This window comes from Hemitrygon akajei, chromosome 9 (assembly GCF_048418815.1).
Source record: "Hemitrygon akajei chromosome 9, sHemAka1.3, whole genome shotgun sequence".
Lineage (NCBI taxonomy): Eukaryota > Metazoa > Chordata > Chondrichthyes > Myliobatiformes > Dasyatidae > Hemitrygon > Hemitrygon akajei.
In genome coordinates, this window is record NC_133132.1 from 65692948 (window position 1) to 65713672 (window position 20725).

At 40.8% G+C, this 20725-nt stretch overlaps 1 protein-coding gene across 1 annotated transcript in view; it reads right to left on the reverse strand.

Annotated features, from left to right (window-relative positions):
- The window catches only part of LOC140732658 (dynein axonemal heavy chain 8-like), a 952247-nt gene that overhangs the window by 205430 nt on the left and 726092 nt on the right, over positions 1–20725 (reverse strand). The window contains exons 60-62 of the mRNA XM_073055351.1: positions 11866–11988; positions 5859–5989; positions 4958–5111 (exon numbers count right to left, since the gene is read on the reverse strand). Coding sequence (XP_072911452.1) covers positions 4958–5111; positions 5859–5989; positions 11866–11988 — 408 coding nt within the window. The remainder of the gene's footprint in view (positions 1–4957; positions 5112–5858; positions 5990–11865; positions 11989–20725) is intronic.

Sequence of the window (20725 nt, forward strand, 5' to 3'; positions counted from 1 at the left end):
ATACACTTTTCCACTGTCACACTTGATTGGTCCTATTCTCTCACATCTTATCCTCTTGCCCTTCACATACTTGTAGAACGCCTTGGGGTTTTCCTTATAGTAATTAACATATCCTAAAAAGGACCACAACCATGACACATTCCTTGGCATTGGGGATTCCAAAATTTCTTGAGTGTTCTCAGCAGACTTATGTCATCCTTGTGTGTCAATGGTGTGACCAGAGTATGTGATGCTTGGCTTAAATAATTCACATTTATTGCCCATAATCTTCTAATCTTTTTAACACTGTTTTGAGAATTTGGAGATGTCCCTTGTCATCCTTACCAGTAACAATGATGTCATCCAGGTAAAACTGAATGCCTGTGCAGCCTTGCAGCACCTGGTCCATAGCTTACTGCCAGAGTGCAGGTGCAGATGTAACTCCAGAAATAAGCCGAGTATTGTAGGGAAATGTAATTGGTGGAAATATACATAATCGACAACCACATTTAGTTGGGGTTTTACTTTAAGAGGCTGGTTTGACGTGATGTCGTAATTACATAAAGCTTTTTTTAAAATCATGCTTTGTGTTCAGTGTTTGGAGTACAATAAATGAGTTGTTACAGCTTTTCTTAAACATAATGCCTCAAGCCATTTTATTTCTGAAAACCTGCATTCTAGCAATAATGCCCTTTATGAATGTTTATGGTGAGAAACACTTTGGACTCTTCTTCCACCTCCATATATAGGTAGGCCTCAGCTAAGTCCACCTTGCTGAAGGGTTTTGCAAAGATATCCTCTATTCTGAGCAGAGGACATTGATCTACTTTCAGTCCTGGGTTGAAGGTGACCTTAAAATCCTCACAGATCCTGACAGACCAATTCTTCTTGGCTACTGGGACCATTGGTGTTGCCCATAGGCTCCACTCAAGCTGGAAAGGATTCCTTCAGCCTCCATGCAATCTAGTTCACTGGCTACTTTATCGTGGATGGTGTAAGGAACTGGGTGGGCTTTGTAAACCTTGGGCGTGACATTTTCAGTTAACACTATTTTACCCTTTTACCCTCTCAAACACATCTCTCCCATTTCCCGCACATCCACCCTCACCCCATCCGCCCGCCACCCCGCTCGGGATAGGGTTCCCCTTGTCCTCACCTACCACCCCACCAGCCTCCAGGTCCAATGTATAATTCTCCGTAACTTCCGCCACCTCCATCGAGATCCCACTACCAAGCACATCTTTCCATCCCCCCTCTTTCTGCTTTCCGCAGGGATCGCTCCTTATGCGACTCCCTTATCCACTCATCCTCCCCATCTCTTCCCACTGATCTCCCTCCTGGCACTTATCCTTGTATGCGGAACAAGTGCTACACCTGCCCTTACACTTCCTCCATCACCACCATTCAGGGCCCCAGACAGTCCTTCCAGGTGAGGCGACACTTCACCTGTGAGTCGGCTGGTGTGGTATACTGCGTCCGGTGCTCCCAGTGTGGCCTTTTATATATTGGTGAGACCCGACGCAGACTGGGAGACCGTTTTGCTGAACACCTACGCTCAGTCCGCCAGAGAAAGCAGGATCTCCCAGTGGCCACACATTTTAATTCCACGTCCCATTCCCATTCTGATATGTCTATCCATGGCCTCCTCTACTGTCAAAATGAATCCAAACTCAGGTTGGAGGAACAACACCTTATATACTGGCTGGGTAGCCTCCAACCTGATGGCATGAACATTGACTTCTCTAACTTCCGTTAATGCCCCTCCTCCCCTTCTTACCCCATCCCTGACATATTTAGTTGTTTGCCTGTTCTCCATCTCCCTCTGGTGCTCCCCCACCCTTTCTCCCGAAGCCTCCCGTCCCATGATCCTCTCCCTTCTCCAGCTCTGTAGCACCTTCGCCAATCACCTTTCCAGCTCTTAGCTTCATCCCACCCCCTCCGGTCTTCTCCTATCATTTCGCATTTCCCCCTCTCCCCACTACTTTCAAATCTCTTAGTATCTTTCCTTTCAGTTAGTCCTGACAAAGGGTCTCGGCCCGAAACGTCGACAGTGCTTCTCCTTATAGATGCTGCCTGGCCTGCTGCATTCCACCAGCATTTTGTGTGTGTTGTTTGAATTTCCAGCATCTGCAGATTTCCTTGTGTTTACTATTTTACCCTTGATATGTTTGACTTTTCCAATACAGTCTGTGAGCACTGCTGTGGCATCATACAGTACCTTTCTTAATTTGCTTTATTGACTCTATTGCAGGGAATGTGGCATGCAAATGGTGATGATCTCCCATCAAGTTGTAGTTGTCTCAACCAATCATGTCCTCACAGTGCTGGCCCTCCTGTTTACCACAAGTAAACTTGATGTGACTTACTGGTTGTTGTATTTCACTGTTATGAATGTCATTCCAACAGGGGTTATCTTTTCTCCAGTATATGTTCTTAGTTGGATATCTGCATGCTTAAGTTCAGTATCTTTGAAATGCTTTTCAAACTCATTTTGTGGAATGACCGAAACAGCCGAGCCAGTGTCCAATTTCATTTTAATTAATTTACCATTGACTTCTAGGGCAAGTCATATTGCTTGTCTCCTGTTAATTATCACATTGTAAATCTCAAGGCTGCCCAGTCCTGTGTCACTCTCACAGTGTGTCACATCAACAGTATGCAGATCAGTGCTCTTTTAGAAACTGCAACTTGACTTTTTCTCTTTTACTCTTCCCTATGCAGACCATTTATTTTTGTCTGCCTGACATGCTCTTTGTATGTGTCCTACTTTGATATGTTTTCTGCATGTTCCACCTTTAAACCTGAATTGTTCTGGTGTATGTGAGCCCCTGCCACAACAGTAACATAATTTGTTCAGCCAGGCACGTTTCTGTTTAGCCATTGCAGTTTTGATTATGCTCATTTTCATTCCTGACTGCAACTCAATTGTGTCTTTGCCTGCTATTCTCATTGATACAGTTATTTCAACTGTTGTTTCAAATGTGAGTTGTGCTTCAGTTAACAAGTGTTTTTGAATGCTTTCTTGTAAGATTCCACAAACTAAAAGATCTCTCAGTTAAGCCCATCACTGAACTGACAATGCTCTGACAATTTCTTCAATTTAGCCACGTCAGCTGAAATGGACTCCCCTTCCTTTTGATTCCACTTATGAAACCTAAAGCATTCTGCAATCAACCATGGTTTCAGTTCTAAATATTCCTGCATTACGCTCACAATATCAGAAAAGCTCATTTTGGCTGGTTTGGTTGGAGCAGTTAAATTTCTAAGCAAAACTGTATGCTTTGCACCTATTCCGTTCAGCAACGCTGGCACTTGTTTCTCAGCAGCTATTTCATTTGCTTTAAAGTACTGCTCAATTCACTCAGTATACATCATCCAGTTGTCTGTTGTCCAATTAAATGCATCTATCTTTTCAATGTAGCCAGCCATTTCTGCTTTTATTAAAATTTATTAATAATATCACCCAATAGTCACTGTTTATGAGCCCATGGCCATACTTGTTGCTTGTTAATTTCAACCATTTTCAGCCTTTTTAAACTCTACTCTCTTTCTGCTCTTCCAAAGAAACACATTCCTGCCCATTTAAAAAAAAATTCTAACATTTCTCTCACCTTTTAAAGAAAATGTGCTCTGCTTTAAGAAGTAGGTAGATTTAAAACTTTCTCGGCCCCACTGTGATGTTTTGTAACTCCAGAAATTAGTCAAAAGAAAAACATGGTAGCCGAGGATACTTGTGAACTGAGTTTCTTTACTTTAGTTAGGTGCATACAAATGGCGTGGTGGTAGAATGACATATGCCACACACACTTCCTACGTATAACCCATAATGAATTAGTTAAACAAAATTATTAATCAAACCATATATTTACAAAATTACTCAAATATTACTGAAATATTGAATACACTACACATGTGAATATAGACACAATGAGGCATGAGGGCAGGCAGTCGACAAGCCTGAAATTCAACCCTAGAGTTTGGGACCTTGTCAATGGCTAGCCTGGGGGTCAATACCAAAGGTCAAAGCTCAAAGATTGATCGGAAGTCTGGAAATCAAAGTCTGATAGCTATAGGTTGGAGACCGGTAACTGGAGGTCCAGAGGCCTATCCTGGAGTTAGAGAACTGTCTGTATATGTGGGAGTGAGGGTGAGAGAAAGGAAAGGGGCTTATTTGGCTGTTGTTGTTTTGTTGCTTGTTGTGTTCTGTTTTATTTTACATTCTGCGTTGTTCTGCTGAGTATTGTGGGCATGCTATGCTGGGACCAGAATACATGGCGACACTGTGGTCTGTCCCCAGCCTCTCCCTAGGTGTGTTGGTTGTAATGTGAATGGCACATTTCACTGTATGTTTCGATGTATATGTGATAAATAAATCTGAATTTGAATTCTTGTCAATGTTATCATGGATCTATGGTTCAAATCTGTGTAATCCATAATTAAGTGGTTCTGCTTGTCATAGAGCTTCAACCTACACTCGCATTAGGTCTAGTCTCAGCCTTCACATGCTATAACAGTCCAATTCCATTGTCATTTAGCTCTGCTACATTTCTTCATTGAGGGACTTTAATTTTCCATAGAAGTTTTACCTGTCAGTCTTTGCATCCACTCATCCAGGCCAGATTCCCTTTCATCTGAGTGAAGTTAAATCTTTTTCAATTACTTCTTTCCACCAGTAATTAGAATATATAACTATGTACTAACATTCTTGGTTCATTAAGTATTTTGTCACTGACATTGGGCTCACCTTGGACATAAGTTATTTCATTTTTAAGCTAATTATAGTTAATGAAACATCACAAATAGAGTATTTAAATCTGCCTTAAAGTTTCATGTGTGGACCACCCCTCTATGTGAAAAGGTTGTCCCTCAGGTCACTTTTAAATCATTCCCCTTTTAAGGTAAGCATGCCAAACAGTAATGAAATTCAGGAATTATGAAGAACAGAGATGCGCTGTACAAAATTTAAGAAGCAACGTACCTCTCCTGAAGAGAGCACATTGTTGAGATATTCAAGAAAGGACTCTTCCTTGATTTCATTATCAGTGAATATGAAAGTGATGCCCTTCCCTTCTGTCCCAGCTATTCTGTACAGTATCTTCAAGTCATCCATCAGATTGCTAGCATTGTATGCTCTGAAAAAATTAATCAAAAGAAGCACATTATAACAGAAACAACAATGTGCATATACATTCACCTTCAGCACAGAAAACTATTTCAAGATGCTTCATCGTCAAAAAAGATACATGAATTGCTGCCTAAAGGTGGATTTAAGAGAGTTAGATGGAACTTAGAGCATGAGGTCAAAGATCATTTTCAGATGCAAGACGCTCTAGTCTGTGCATTGCAGGGAGCAAGATGACAATGGAAATCCAGCATGTGAATCCACGTAGAATACCTTGCCTCTTGTTTCTATTCAAGTTGGCACAAACTTAATTTACCAGTTAAATTTCTGTTTAATGATGAAACTCAGAACATTGTTGGGAGCTAAGTGAATTGTTTAGTCTCTCTCTCTCTCATGAGAGAGCACTATTGCTTCATTTACTTTTAGCTCATGTCATAAGTGAAAATGATTAAGTTTGCTGGAATTCAGCTTGACAAAGCTTGGACTTTGGATATTCCCATGATGTTAGCTTTTCAGTGAGGAAAAAGATGCACAAATGAGTTCTTTTTCCACTGTTGACAGTTTTCCTGGCTGATAATATCCATCATCCCCAGGTAGGGTAGGCAGGTTGAGGGAGCCCAATGCAGAAGGATGTATTCAAAGGAGTTTTGTAACTCAACGTAACCAAGAACCATTGCTCAATATGCAATATCGGCTAATGTGTGAAAGGCTCTACGACAATGTATAAATATAAAACTATTTCAAATTATCTATGTACCTGGTTAAAGTGATCTGAAAGATTTTATATCCAGCAATGAAGGATGCCAACTTTGTCAGGCTTTGTTTTCCAGAACCACCAACTCCAACTAGTAGAGCGTTTCCCCAATCTGTGCGGATTATACGAGATATCTACAAAATGATATTTTCTTGCTGTAAGAGGTATGATTATTCTCTGCCTATTAATAAACTAAATAAGTAGCACTATTATTTTGCTTCAGTATCAAGTAAAATCAACACAAACACATAATTTATATGTAAAGCATATTTGGACAAATCCACTTAGGAACATAAATTGATCGCAGTGACCAAGCAAAGAATGTACCCAGTTAAGGTTCATGATTTAAGGACATAAGTAAACTGACCAAGAGTAAACACGTTAGAGAGGGTTGCTAAATAAGTCTTAAGCTAAAGCTATAGATGTCAAAATGACTTATCATCAGCAAACCTGAATATAACACACTTGATCCTCCCATGTAGATCATTGATAAAGATTTCAAAAAAACCACCATTTCTTCAGTCACATATTTATCTGCCATATCTTCTTGTTCTCATGCTCACCTGTATCTGGCACTAGAAATAATCTAGAGACTATTACCCTCGATGTTCTGCTTTTTAACTTTGTTCTTAACTCCCTGTATTCACTTCACAGACCCATCGAGTAAAAAGTAGATTCACTGGGCCATTGCCTGAATTGGAAAGTATTAGCTATAAGGTGAGGTTGGGCAAACTTGAAGTACTTCCATGGAATGTTAAAGGTTGATTAATGTGTATCAAATTATTAGAGACATAGACAGAGTAGATACCAGTCCTTTCCTAGTTTGGGAATATCTAATATTAGGGGGCGTAGGTTTAAGGTGAGGGGGAAAAATTTAAAAGAGATAGAGCGATACAACATGGAAACAGGGCCTTCAGCACAACTCATCTGTGCCGACCAAGCTGTCTTCCTGAGCTGAGCTTGCCAGCATTTGACATACTATATCCCTATCCATGTACCTAACACAACATCTTTTAAACTTTGTAATTGTGCCTGCCTCTACCACTTCCTCTGCCAGCTCATTCCACATACCCACCACTCTCTGTATGAAAAGACTGTCCTCCAGGGGCAACCTTTGCTCTCTCATCTTCAACTTATGCACTCCAACCCTGAGGAAAAAAATGACTGCGACCATTCATTGTCCCTCATGATTTTATATACCTTGAGAAAAAACCCTTAATCTCCTACATTTCAGTGAAAAAAAGCCTTGGCCTATCTAGTCTTTCCTTATAATTCAAGCTCTATAAACCTGATAACAAACATGAGGTAATCACTTTATTATGTACACATAAATACCTGTTCATTAATGCAAAATATCTAATCAGCCAATCATCTGGCAACAGCTTAATGCAAAAAGCTTGCCAACATGGTCAAACATTAGAATGGGGAAGAAATGTGATCTAAAGGACTCTGACTCTGGAACGATTGTTGTTGCCAAACAGAATGGTTTGAATATCTCTTGAATCTGCTGATCTCCTGGGATTTTCACTCATAACTATCTAAAGTTTTATGGGCAAAAATGCCTCATTACTGAGATCTCAAAGGAGACAGACTGGTTCAAGCTGACAGGAAGGTGACAGTAATCCAAATAACCATGCGTTAGAATAGTGGTGTACAGAAGGGTAACACTGAACTCACAAGGCACTGAATCTTGAAGTGGATGGACTACAGCAACAGAAGAGCATGAACACTCAGTGGCCACTTTATTATATACAGGTATATCTCTAATAAAGTGGCCTCTGAGTGTACTTGTGAAAGTTATCTGCACCCTTTCTAACTTAATCACATTGTTCCTCTAGACAGATGACCAAAACTTCACACAATACTTCAAGTGTGGTTTTACCAACATCTTGTACATCTGGAACAGGATGTCCCAGCTCTTGAACGCGATATCCTAACCACTGAAGGCAGCCACCCTGCCGACCTGCGTTGCTACTTTCAGGTAACAATGTATGCTACCTGATGTCTCTCCAATCTACAACACTCTCTAGGGCCCTGCCATTTACTGTGCAAGTCCTTCCCTCTTTTAACTTAACATAATGCAACACATCACACTTGTCTGAATTAAATTCCACCTGTCATTCCTTGGCCCACTTTATCAGTTGATTTAAGTCCTGTTCTAATCTTAGATAATGTTCTCCAGTCCACTATACCACCAATTTTGAAGTTACCCACACACTCCCAACTATATTCTCATCCAAATCATAGACGATAAAGATCGGTGGGCCCATCGCTGATCCCTATGACATACCACTGGGTCAGAGGCCATCAATCTGAAAGAACAATCTTTCATTACCATCCTCTGATTCCTTCCATCAAGCTAATTTTGGGTTCAGGTGGCTGGCTTATCTTGGATCTCAAGTGTGCTCATCCTCTAGGCTAGCCCACCATGCTGGACCTTGTCAAAAGCCTTGATAAATTCCATGTTGACAACTAATAATTTACTGTCCAGCTCTTGTCAATCCTCTTCAAAAACACTCTTTCAAATTCATGAGACACAATGTCCCAAGCATAAATCCACACTAATTATCCATAATCTAACCTTGCTTTTCCAAATGTAGATAAGTCCTGTCTCTCAGAATCTCCTCCATTTACTTTCCAACCATTGATGTTAGGCTCACAGGCCTGTAGTTCTGAAGTTAGCTTGCTTTATTTTTAACATAGAGAACAGTAGGTGCTTGGAATATACTGCCAGAAGTGGCATAAGTAGATATGATGGCAATGTTTAAGTATTTAGACAAGCACAGAAACAGGCAGGGAATAAAGGGATACAATCCATTTGTAGATGAATGGGTTTAGTTTAGATTGGCACCTTGAATGGGTAGAGGTGGTGGGCTGAAGTGACTGTTACTGTGCTGAACTGTTCTATGGTCTATCAACTGTTTCTCTTTCTGAAGATACTGCCTGACCTGAGAATTTACAGCATTTACTATTTTTACCTATTCTGCTATTATTGTTAAACCTTGAGACCAAACGTAGTCCAATGACAAGTGAAGAAAGACATGCTCCGATTAACACTAGTGCATCTAAAGTTGAGAAACCAACCTTATTAAGCTGCAAATTAAATAAAACGATTCTACACTCAATATGTAATTACATTCCACTTGCCTGAATATGTGAAGCTCCAAAAGGAAGCTCAACACTAGACATCCCAACCACCGCACTGACTGTCGACTCCTTCCAACATCAAAGCATAGCTGGAGTAGAAGTATATTACCTCCAGCAAAACGCATTGCAGAAAATTTATAAGACTTCTTCAGCAATACTCCCCATGCTCATTCCCTCTCAAGGACAGATGGTACATAGGAACACTACCAGATGCCAAGTCTTACCTCATTCTGATTTGTTGGTTTGTTAATATAACTTTGTTCTTGGGTATAAATTCTGAAGTTTCCTATCATCACCACGATCACTTCAGTAGTTCCAAAATGTCGCTCACCAACACTATCTCAAGGACAATTAAATCTAAATAATAAATATTCACATTGCCTCTTTTGGATTTCTTTTAATATCTGTCCTTGCTCAATGACCATCACATCTTTTAATCAAATATTCAAATTTACTTCCGTTAAATACAGTATCTGCTTTTGGTTTTGTTCAAATTTTAAATTCCTTGTTTTGAACTTACTCCCTTTGCTTTTATCAATGTAGCAACAATTAAGGGATAGAAATTTTAACCAGACGAAATTAATGAGCACCTGACCAATGATAGTAGCAAAGCAGTGTGATTGGTTTTAAGATTTCTCCAGCAAAGAGAATGGATACACAATGGGATGATTTCTATTGTGCAAATTTAATAATTCTATCAAAAGTATATCTACACTCAGCAGTCACTTTATTAGGTACACCTACTTGTTATGCAAGTATCTAATCAGCCAATCACGTGGCAGCAACTCCATGCAAAAAAGCATGCAGACATGGTTGAGAGGTTCAATTGTTGTTCAGACCAAACATTAGAATGAAGAAAATATGTCATCTAAGTGACTTTGACTGTGGAAAGGATTGTTGGTGCCAGACAGGGTGATTTGAGTATCTCAGAAACTGCTGATCTCCTGGGATTTTCATGAACAACATTCTCTTCCAGTTTAAGATGGCATTGCTGAGAGTGAGTGACAACTTACTGGTGATTCACAAAACAAGAATAAAAATGAAATACTTTATTAATAACATTTTCACTGTAAATAAATTTGTGTAAATGATCAATCCAAATAATGAAGCAGTGAGTGAAGGCTGAATCAAGGTCGAAGTGTGTGGGTGCGAGATGAAGTCGAGACATATTTGGGAAGAAGGCAGGGTGACCAGAGTGAAGGAAAGGAGGAGATGCAGATTCAGGGCTTGTCTACCTAAACTGAAAGCGAGGTTTGATCGATCCAGGTGTCAGGTTGATTTGGAAAGGTTGGGTATGGCCCAAAACATGGCAGTTGGGTCCAGCCCCAGAGAGTATTGATGTGACAGGGCCCAGTTCCTAGAATGAGGAATGACCTGATATCTGGAGCACCTAAACGTCAGGCCAGATGGATTCAAAAGGCCGGGTGCCGGGGCCAGAGACTAGGGCCAGGCTGGTTCTGCTTGTTGCTCCACAACTTTTACTCCGCTCTTCGCCGCATTGAGGCTGAGGCTTTGGCCCTGCTCCTGCTGTTCTGGGCTTCATGTCTGCAGGTTACTCGATGTTTACCCCGCTATGTGCTATAATGAGGCTGAGATGGTGGGCCTGCTCCAGGCTTCGTGTCTGAGGACTCACTTTCATTTTAAGCGCTACTTGTTTACTTTTATTGTTTGCATGATTTGTTTTTTCCCCCTCTGCACATAGTGTTTTTGTTGGATTGTTTATTGATTGGTTCTTTTGAGTTTCTTGTGTTGTGGCTGCCTATAAAGAGATGAATCTCGAGGTTGTATAATTTATACATACTTAAAGAATACATGTACTTTGAATTTTGAACTCTAGAGTTTACAGAGAATGGTGCGATAAACAATAAACTTCCAGTGAGTGGCAGTTCTGTGGACAAAAACGCCTTGTTAATGAGAGAGGTCAGAGGAGAATAGCCAGACTGGTTCAAGCTGACAGGAAGGCAATGGTAACTCAGATAACCATGAATTACAACAGTAGTGTGCAGAAGAACGTCTCTAAATACACAGCATGTTGAACCTTGAAGTGGATGGGCTACAGCAGCAGAAGACCACGAACATACACTCAGTAACCACTTTATTAGGTACAGAAGGTACTGTATCTTCACAAATTGCACTTCCACATTGCTGATAGGATAGTGGAGAGTTTAGCAGAAAGCATCATTTAGACCTCCTCACTAGATAATGGTTATTTATATTACTATTTAATGCAGATATGAAACACACCTTTGTTTTCCAAAAAATTATGTATAGTTCAGTGGCAGGGCATCAACTGATGGTGCAATTGAAAAAAAAAGTAAAATCACAAGGAAGCTAACTGAGTAACAGAACATTACTTTACACCAATTAACCTTGAAACAAATGACTAGAAGTGAATATCCACTCACTGAAAATCCAAAAGATTGTCATCTGACTTTTTACGTCATTGAAATGTGCTTGAAATCTATATTTCATATTACCTTTATAGTGTCCTGTAGTTCTTATAATTGTAAATGGGAAAGCTTAATATCCAAGATGTTGATAACATTAGTGATGTTAGGGAAATATGTAGAGAAAATCATTTCATTAAAAGATTAATATGGTGACAACAAATATCTTGAGAAGTTTGGATGATAATGGTATAGAAAGGGTAGCACTGGGAAAGAGGATGTGTGAGGAACAGTGCAACCTATTTAAATATTCTTAAACTGGGGATCAAAGATTGAATAGATCTTAATTAATTTTGCAATGTCTCAAAACCCAAAATTCTGAAACAGAAGCATTTATGAAACTTTATTTTCCCACATAAGTTCTAATTTTATTTATTTTTATTTAAGCATAGCTCAATAGAATTTTAAAATCTTACTTTCATCAGGTGTGTCATTGCATCTTTAAAGAAGACTAGATCAAAATATCCTGATCGAACACCTTCATTATGTTGTGCCTGATAAAACTTCAATTTTTCAGTCAGGAATTCATAGCTTGGTACCTGGAACATATTCATTTATGATCATTAGAATATCACGGAGGAAACGACACAAGGATAATGATAGACAAAAAGGCATGAAGCCAGTGTAAATCACAAACACAAGGAAGTCTGCAGATGCTGGAAATTCAAAGCACCACACACACAAAACGCTGGAGGAACTCAGCAGATCAGACAGCATCTGTGGAAAAGAGTAAATAGTCGACATTTTACTGAAGAAGTCTTAGCCCGAAATGTTGACTGTTTACTCTTTTTTCATAGATACTGTCTGACCTGCTGAGTTCCTCCAGCACTTTGTGTGGGTTGCATGAGGCCAACATAGTTCACCCTCTTAAGCAGCCTATTGATAATAAAACTAGAGGTAAAGAATTTTAACAAAGACAAGGGTCTTGCTCTAAGTAAGAACTGGAATTCGATTGTAAACAAGGTTCAACAGCGGAAATCTGATGGGATGAGTACTAACCAATCAGGAGGGAAGGGTGACAGGGGTATAAATACCAACGGACTAGATATCCCTTGGCATCATCCCTGATGAAAATGGCAAAGTTAGTCATCGAAATGTCAGTTAAAATAAATACCTGTACCTGAGAAGTCTGAGAAGAGTTTATTCTTATTGAAATATACAATAGTTTTAAGCCAAATTGTGGGTGGCCATGGCCTCCTTGTTATGGCACTATACCACATTAAAAAAGTTGTAAACAATTTCTACCTTATTGTCTTTTGATGATCATAAAAACATATCTATTTTCTCGTGCCTATATGTTCACATTTTTTTTGTCTTCAACTCACTGAATTGCAATCAGGAGCCAGCACTTACATAAAGCCTTTTCACTTCCATTGTCCAAGACTTCTTGAAGCACAGTTTCCTCTTAAATGAAAGAGTGAATAAGCAATAAACCCAAAGCCTCTGATCTTTCTATTGTAGCTTTGTGGTAAACTGAATAAATTATGAACAAAGTTACATGGTTTAGACATATTTCTGGAGAATAAATATGAAGCAAAAAGGCAATTTAAATTTAGATGTATTTCTAGAAAACGGATCAAGAGATTTAATTAAAAGACAGGTGAGTAGAACTAAGGTTTACTAAGAAAATGTGCAGATTGACAAGGATTGACTGTGTAGGCAGATGGATTAGTTTAATCTGGTGTCATAGTTGGCACAAACATTGTGGACAGAAGGGCCTATTTCTGTGCTGTACAGTTCTATTTTTAATGTTCTATATAAAAAAAGTGAGAATTCAGGGCCAGCATGCTCACGTAAAGATGAAAGGAATAGCTAATTAATGCAAGAAATCATAGATTTCATAGGTCCTGAGATTCACCAGGATGTTGTCTAAGATGGTCCAGTTCAATTTTGAGGAGTGTTACGAACGTGCCACAACTCTGAGGGGCCGAAGGGTACAAAGTAGCCCCCTCCTTTTTGAGAATCGCAAGATCGCTATTAATGTGGGTCTGGGACCCAGGAAATGACAGAGAGACACGCAGAATCCACAAGGGGTTTGGAATGTCCTGGCCCCTCAGCGATACAAAGCCACGGAAAACGGCCATTGTCTCTTGGAGACGGAATTGTGTATTGAGTACTGTACTATTCATTGAAGCCCTCAGGGAATGACCAAAGTGGGCTGGTTGAGGGATGGCATCATCCCAACCTGACTGACATCTGAGACCCCGTGAGTAAGGATAAAAGAGGGTCTGGGGAACAACCCCTTCAGACGCACCAGGAGAAACGCTAGAAATCCCGTGACAGCGTTTAATAGCGACAGCCGGAGGAGGGCCCACGTGTGTCCTTTCCGGTTGCCGGGATTGGGGCCTTACCATGGAAGATGGCTTAGCTAAAGAAGAGATCACCACCAACGAAATTTCGAAGAATCGACATCATAAAAAGGAAAAGCTGGCAAGTTCTAAAAATCTGTCTTTCTCCAACTAAAGGCTGAAGCCTGTATGAACTGAATGAACTGAATGACTTTTACCTTTCCATCGGACAATACATTATCCCCTAGACAACGATAGAGCTTATTTCTTATTGATTATTATTATACCCGCACTTTTAGAGTTAGTATTGACAATGTATATTATCTGTATGTTTGCATTGATATTATTTTTTGTGTATTTTTACCAATAAATACTGTTAAAAATAGTACCATCAGACTTCAACAGACCTCTCTATCTTTGCTGGTAAGTGACCCAGTTACGGGGTACGTAACAACTTGGGGTTCTCGTCTTGAGATTTGATACCAAATTGGGGGGCCAGTGAATCGGGCTTGTAAGTCCAAACTTGGATCTGGTTACGCAGGTTGCCAGACGGGAAACCAGCAAAGTGGACGTGGATGAATTTATAGAAAACCTGACTCTGGAGGCGCTAGAGGCGGCCACCAAGTCAGAATTAATAAATATTGCGAAAGGACTAAGCCTCGCAGAAGTGAGGTTGTCGATGAAAAAGCGGGAGGTGCGGAGGGCCATAACTCAGTATTATATTGGGAAGAATGTGTTTTCAGCTGAGGTATTGGAAAATATCCCTGAAAAGGTACCAGCTAGTGTGACAGCTCAGTTAGAGTTGGAGAAATTGAGGCTGGACGCGGAACAGAGGAAGAGGGAGCATGAGTTCCAGCTAAAGCAGCTGGAAGCAGCTGAAAAGGAAAAAGAGCAGCAAAGAGCAGAAAAGCAATGGGAGCATGCGCTCTAGCTAAAGGAGTTAGAGGTGAAAAGGGAGCAGGACAGAGCTGAGAAACAAAGGGAGCATGAGCTCCAGCTAAAGCAGCTGGAAGCAGCTGAGAAAGAGAGGGAGAGAGCTGAGAAAGAAAAGGAAAGAGCCGAGAAGGAGAGGGAGGCAGAGAAACAGAGGCAACATGACTTGGATATGGAGAAGTTAAGGCAAGAGCGAACAGCTCAAGGGTCAGACTGAGAGGAGCGGTTTAATGTTAGTCGGGAGTTGAGGGTAGTACCTCCGTTCGAGGAGACGGATGTTGATAGTTATTTCTTGCTTTTTGAAAAGGTGGCAGTGAATCAGAAGTGGCCCAAAGAGCAGTGGGTGGCGTTGTTACAAAGTGTGTTAAAAGGGAAGGCACAACGGGCATATGCGGCGTTGTCCATGGAGGAGGAAGAGGCGGAGAATTATGAAAAAGTAAAGGAGGCCATTCTTCGGACCTACGAATTGGTACCTGAGGCCTATAGAAAAAAGTTCAGAAATTTAAAGAAAGGGTGGAATCAGACGTATACCGAGTTTGCCTATGAGAAGGGTGTGCTCTTGGATCGCTGGTGTACAGCAGAAACAGTGGAAGAAGATTTTTGGCGTCTCAGGGAGTTAATTATGATTGAGGAATTTAAAGGTTGTGTTTCAGAGGATATCCGGATGTATTTGAATGAGAAGCTGAATAAGTCCATCTCCGAATTTGCTAGGTTCGCGGATGAATATGCCCTAACCCACAAGACAAAGTTTTCCTCGAATAAAAGTTACCAGAGAGACTGTGGGAACGATAGAGAAAGCCCGCCGGCTGAGGCAGAGGTCCCGCCGGGAGCTAGTGGTAAGATTGAGGAGGAGAGGCAAGATGGCAAGAGATTTCCGGGCTTGACCTGTTTTAATTGTGGAAAGGGGGGACATATTGCATCTAGGTGCTTTGCTCCGAGGAAGGAGACAGGAAAATGGAAAGCAGCAGTCCCTATAGGATGTGCCGTGGTGATCAGTAAATCGACAAGAGAGCCCCGGGTAGACAGAGTACGAGAAGGGTCTGAGACTAGTATGTCAAATGGAACCGTGTCTGTGAGAGAGGGAGACCCACCAGTTCCCGTGCGGATCTGGAGAGACACGGGAGCTGAACTGTCATTGATTAGCAGTAAGGTACTGGATTTTGGTCACAAGACGGGAATGGTAGCTTTGAAAGGAATAGGAAAAGAGACAGAAACGGTGCCCTTGCATAGGATCATTATGAATTGTGAGCTGGTATCTGGACCAGTTGAAATGGGGGTGCGATCAGAATTCCCGAGAACTGATGCGGACGTCCTTCTGGGTAATGATTTAGCCGGTGGTAAGGTTTGGTCAGCAATGAAGCTGACGAGCCAGCCTGTAAGTGTTGCGGTCCCGCCCCTAGATTCCAAGATCTATCCCGCATGTGCGATCACTCGCAGCATGTCGAGAAAGGCAGCTGAGAACGAGAGCAGTTTAAATCCGGCCAGTATCGATTTGGCCGAGACGTTTTTACCGACCCTGTACTACGAGGGTTTAGAGGGTGGTAAAACAAAGAGTAGTAAAGTGAAAGAGAGTAAGGGAGGGGAAGTAGACCTTCCCTTAGCGAGGAGAACATTCATAGAGGCACGAAGTAAAGATGAGAAACAGATAAAGCTGTTAAAAGGTCCAGGGTTGGACATGGATGATCTGTCTGGTTTGGCAGAACTGTTTGAAGAAGTTGAAAATTCTAAAGGTGTTCCCGATAATGAAATGAGGGCAGTCCTAGATGAAAAGGATGCCATTACCTTGAAGAAGTCTGCTGGGTTGGCAGATGAGGTTGTTTCAGCCCGCGGGGTTGAGTTTACTCTGGAAGGGAGTTGCCCAGAGAGTAGCTGGGAGGATCAGGGGAATTTAGAATTTGGAAAGGGTACAGGTATTGAAAGCCTGGAAGAGGCAAATGTCTCGTTTGAGTGTGTCTAAGATGTGGATGCACGTGGTACTGAACCTAGTAATGGAGCTCAGAAAAAGTCTGAGGTATTTGATTCAGTTGAAAAGGAATGCAGTCCTTGTGGGTCAGATGGACTTGGTTCAGTGAAGAAAGGGTTAACCTTGGTAATAGTGGGAAGTGAGAGTTCCCAGTTGTTTGTGCTCGAAGGTGCGTTAAAAGTTAGTGAGGAGATAAAAGGTGGTGAGGTGAATATTATTATTGAAGGAAAAGGGAAAAGTGTAGTTCCCAAATTGAATGAAGAAAATTTAAAGTCTGGACTGATGTCAGAAGCAGCAACCAGGCTACAGAGACAATGGCTTGGTACCGTGGTGCCTGTGAATCAATTACAGGTAGAGTTGGAAGGTAAAGGTGCCCCACACGTTATTGTTATTCAAGGGTGTGGTGTGAAACAGCAGAATTCGAAATGCTGGTTGAACAAAGAGGGATCGTTGGCATTGAGAACTAATAGCCTGAAGGGTCCTGAAGAGAAAACTAGCAACTTGCTTAAACTTCAAGAATTGGGTGGAAATTCGGAAAATGGTCTAAGTTTGGAACGCATTGCTGATAAAATAACTCCTATGAAAGGAGCGGGCAAAAGCCTATTTTGCCATGGGGCACAAGCTCACCACGTGGGAGTTAACTGGAAAAGAGGCGAGAGTTAATGGGACGCCATTTTTAAATAGCAGAAGCCGGTTTTAAGGGATTTTGACAAAACATGTGAATAATAAAGACAACCCCCATGGAAGCTTGTCTGTTAAGTTTGAAAGTAACATAAAGATTAGTATTTGCATGAACTTTTGTAGTATACACGTAAGCTAAGATCACAACTCTTTAGATTTTGTTTGCTGAAGGAAAGAAAATAAAAAAAAATAGGTGGTTATTAAATTGGAGTCTGATGCTACAAGACTTTAGTAAGGTACAAGATGTTAAGATATTAAAGACAGTGACAATGTAATTGGTAACTGTTTAGATACTGAATTGAATATATAACTGTATTGCTCTGTAGTGAAAAAAAAACTTTTGTATTGTGTTAGATTCTAAAATCATGTAAGACTCTGTATTACTTTGTTTTTACCGATGGTAAAAACGCGTTGAAGAAAGGGGGTGTTATGAACATGCCACAACTCTGAGGGGCCGAAGGGTACAAAGTAGCCCCCTCCTTTTTGAGAATCGCAAGATCGCTATTAATGCGGGTCTGGGACCCAGGAAATGAGAGAAGGACACGCAGAATCCACAAGGGGTTTGGAATGTCCTGGCCCCTCAGCGATACAAAGCCACAGGAAACGGCCATTGTCTCTTGGAGATGGAATTGTGTATTGAGTACTGTACTATTCATTGAAGCCCTCAGGGAATGACCAAAGTGGGCTGGTTGAGGGATGGCATCATCCCAACCTGATTGACATCTGAGACCCCGTGAGTAAGGATAAAAGAGGGTCTGGGGAACAACCCCTTCAGACGCACCAGGAGAAACGCTAGAAATCCCGTGACAGCGTTTAATAGCGACAGCCGGAGGAGGGCCCACGTGTGTCCTTTCCGGTTGCCGGGATTGGGGCCTTACCACGGAAGACGGCTTAGCTAAAGAAGAGATCACCACCAACGAAATTTCGAAGGATCGACATCATAAAAAGGAAAAGCTGGCAAGTTCTAAAAATCTGTCTTTCTCCAACCAAAGGCTGAAGCCTGTATGAACTGAATGACTTTTATCTTTCCATCGGACAATACATTATCCCCTAGACAACGATAGAGCTTATTTCTTATTGATTATTATTATACCCGCACTTTTAGAGTTAGTATTGACAACGTATATTATCTGTATGTTTGCATTGATATTATTTTTTGTGTATTTTTACCAATAAATACTGTTAAAAATAGTACCATCAGACTTCAACGGACCTCTCTATCTTTGCTGGTAAGTGACCCAGTTACAGGGTACGTAACAGGAGAGACTGGAGAAGGTGTGTCTGTTCTCCCTGGAGCAGAGGAGATTAAGAGGGAACGTGATTGAGAGATATAAAATTATGAAGAGTACAGATAGGAACGATTTCAGGAAAACATCCTGCAATTCAGAGGAAGATAAAACTAGCTGATATAAATATAGGGCAAGGGGGAAGAGATTTAGGAGCTTCTTTTTCACTCAGAGTGTAGTAAGTGTCTGGAATACAATGACAGAAAGTGGTTGTAATGAGTCACTGACAGCACTTCAGAAATGCTTAGGTGACTACTAGTATCTCTTAGAATCATGGAACAAAACAGCAGTTTAAGTATTTCTATAAGGGCGCTTTTCATTCTTCTGTGTTCCAAGGAATAAAGATGTAGCCTTGCCAACCTCTCCCTATAACTCAGCTCTTCTAATTATGGCAACATCCTTGTAAATTTTCCTTGTATTTTTTTTCTTGTTTTATCCATGTCTTTTCATAATAGAGAGAACTGTATTCAGAACTTCAACTGCAGACTAACCAAAGCCAAAAAATGCTATATAATGTCCCAATTCCTATACACAGTACCCAGAATGATGAATGCCAGTATGCCAAATGCATTTTTCACCACCTGTCTACCTATAATGCCGTTTTCAAGAAACTATGCATTTGTACAACTGGCCCCTCTGTTCCATTTCACTCTCAAGTTCACTACCATGCACAGCATGTTGTATGCTGGTTTGACTTTCCAAAATGCATTATATCACAGGTACCTGCATTGAAATGCATTTGCAATTCTTTGGTCCTCTTCCTTAATTGATCATCCTGTAATCTACAATAACCTTCTTCACTATCAGCATCTCCTAACTTTGTGTCATCTGCAAATTTACTGATTAAATCTCGTGTATTCACATGGAAGTCATTTATATAAACAATAAATAATAAGCATTACAAAACCAACCCTGAGACATTGGCCTCCATTTTGAGAAACAACCTCCAATTACCACCCTCTGCTTTCTACCTCTGATCCAATTTTGAATCCATGTAATTAGCTCTCCCTGGAATCCATGGGACCTAATCTTCCTGACTAGCATTCCACGTGGGCTAGTCAAAGGCCTTGCTAAATTCCAAATAGACAACATCCACTGCCCTGCACTCAACTACAGTTCTGGTCATCCCTACAAAAAAAAATTGACTTTCCATATAGAAAACCATGCTGAACCCCCCCCCCCCCCAATCAGGTTCTGCCAATCCAAATGCTGCTGGATTCTGCCAAACTTACTGACCACTGATGTCAGATTGACTGTCCTGTAGTTCCCTCACTTGTTCTTGCTACCTTACTTTAAAAATGGAACAAAATTAACCACCTTCCAGTTTTTGGGAACATCAATGGTGGCTAGCAATGAAGCAAATATTTCTGTAAGGGCCTCGGCTGTTTCTTCTCTAGCCTTCCTCAAAGTTTGAGGATGCACTCTGTCAGGCCCTGGGGATTTATCAACCTTAATACTTTGTAAAGCTGCAAATATCTTCTCCCTGGTAATATAAATGTTCTCCATAACATCTCAGCTGGTTTCCCTTATCTCTTGAGTAACCATGATTTTCTCCTTGGTAAACACCGAGGAGAAATATTCATTAAAAATCTTACTCATCTCTTGTGGCTTAAGGCACAGGCAGCTGATTTCTAAGAGGGCCCATTCTACCCCTAGTGCCCTTTTACTCTTAATATAGCTATAAAGCCACTTTAGATTTTCCATAACCTTTGCTGCCAGATTAATTTCATACCCTCTCAATGTCCTCCTGATTTTCCTCTTATGTATATTCTTAATCGTTTTATTGTCATCAAGGGTTTCACTTGTTCCCGAACTTCTAAACTCAAGGTTTGCTTCCTTATTTTTCCTGACCAGAGCCTCAATATCTCTTGTTAGCGATGGCTCCCTAAATTTGCCAGGTTTACACTTCACCCTAACAGGTATATGCTGCCCCAGGACTCTTAATATTGCACTCCTAAAAGCCTTCCACATTTCATTTCTTCCATTCAGTTTATGCCTTTGACATATGGAAGACTGGTCTAAATGTTAACAGCATGAGACCCAGTACAAGTTGGCAAATTTAACTTGGTGATTGGAAGAAGAGGATGATGGTTGAGGATTGATTTTGCAATTGGAGATCAATGAC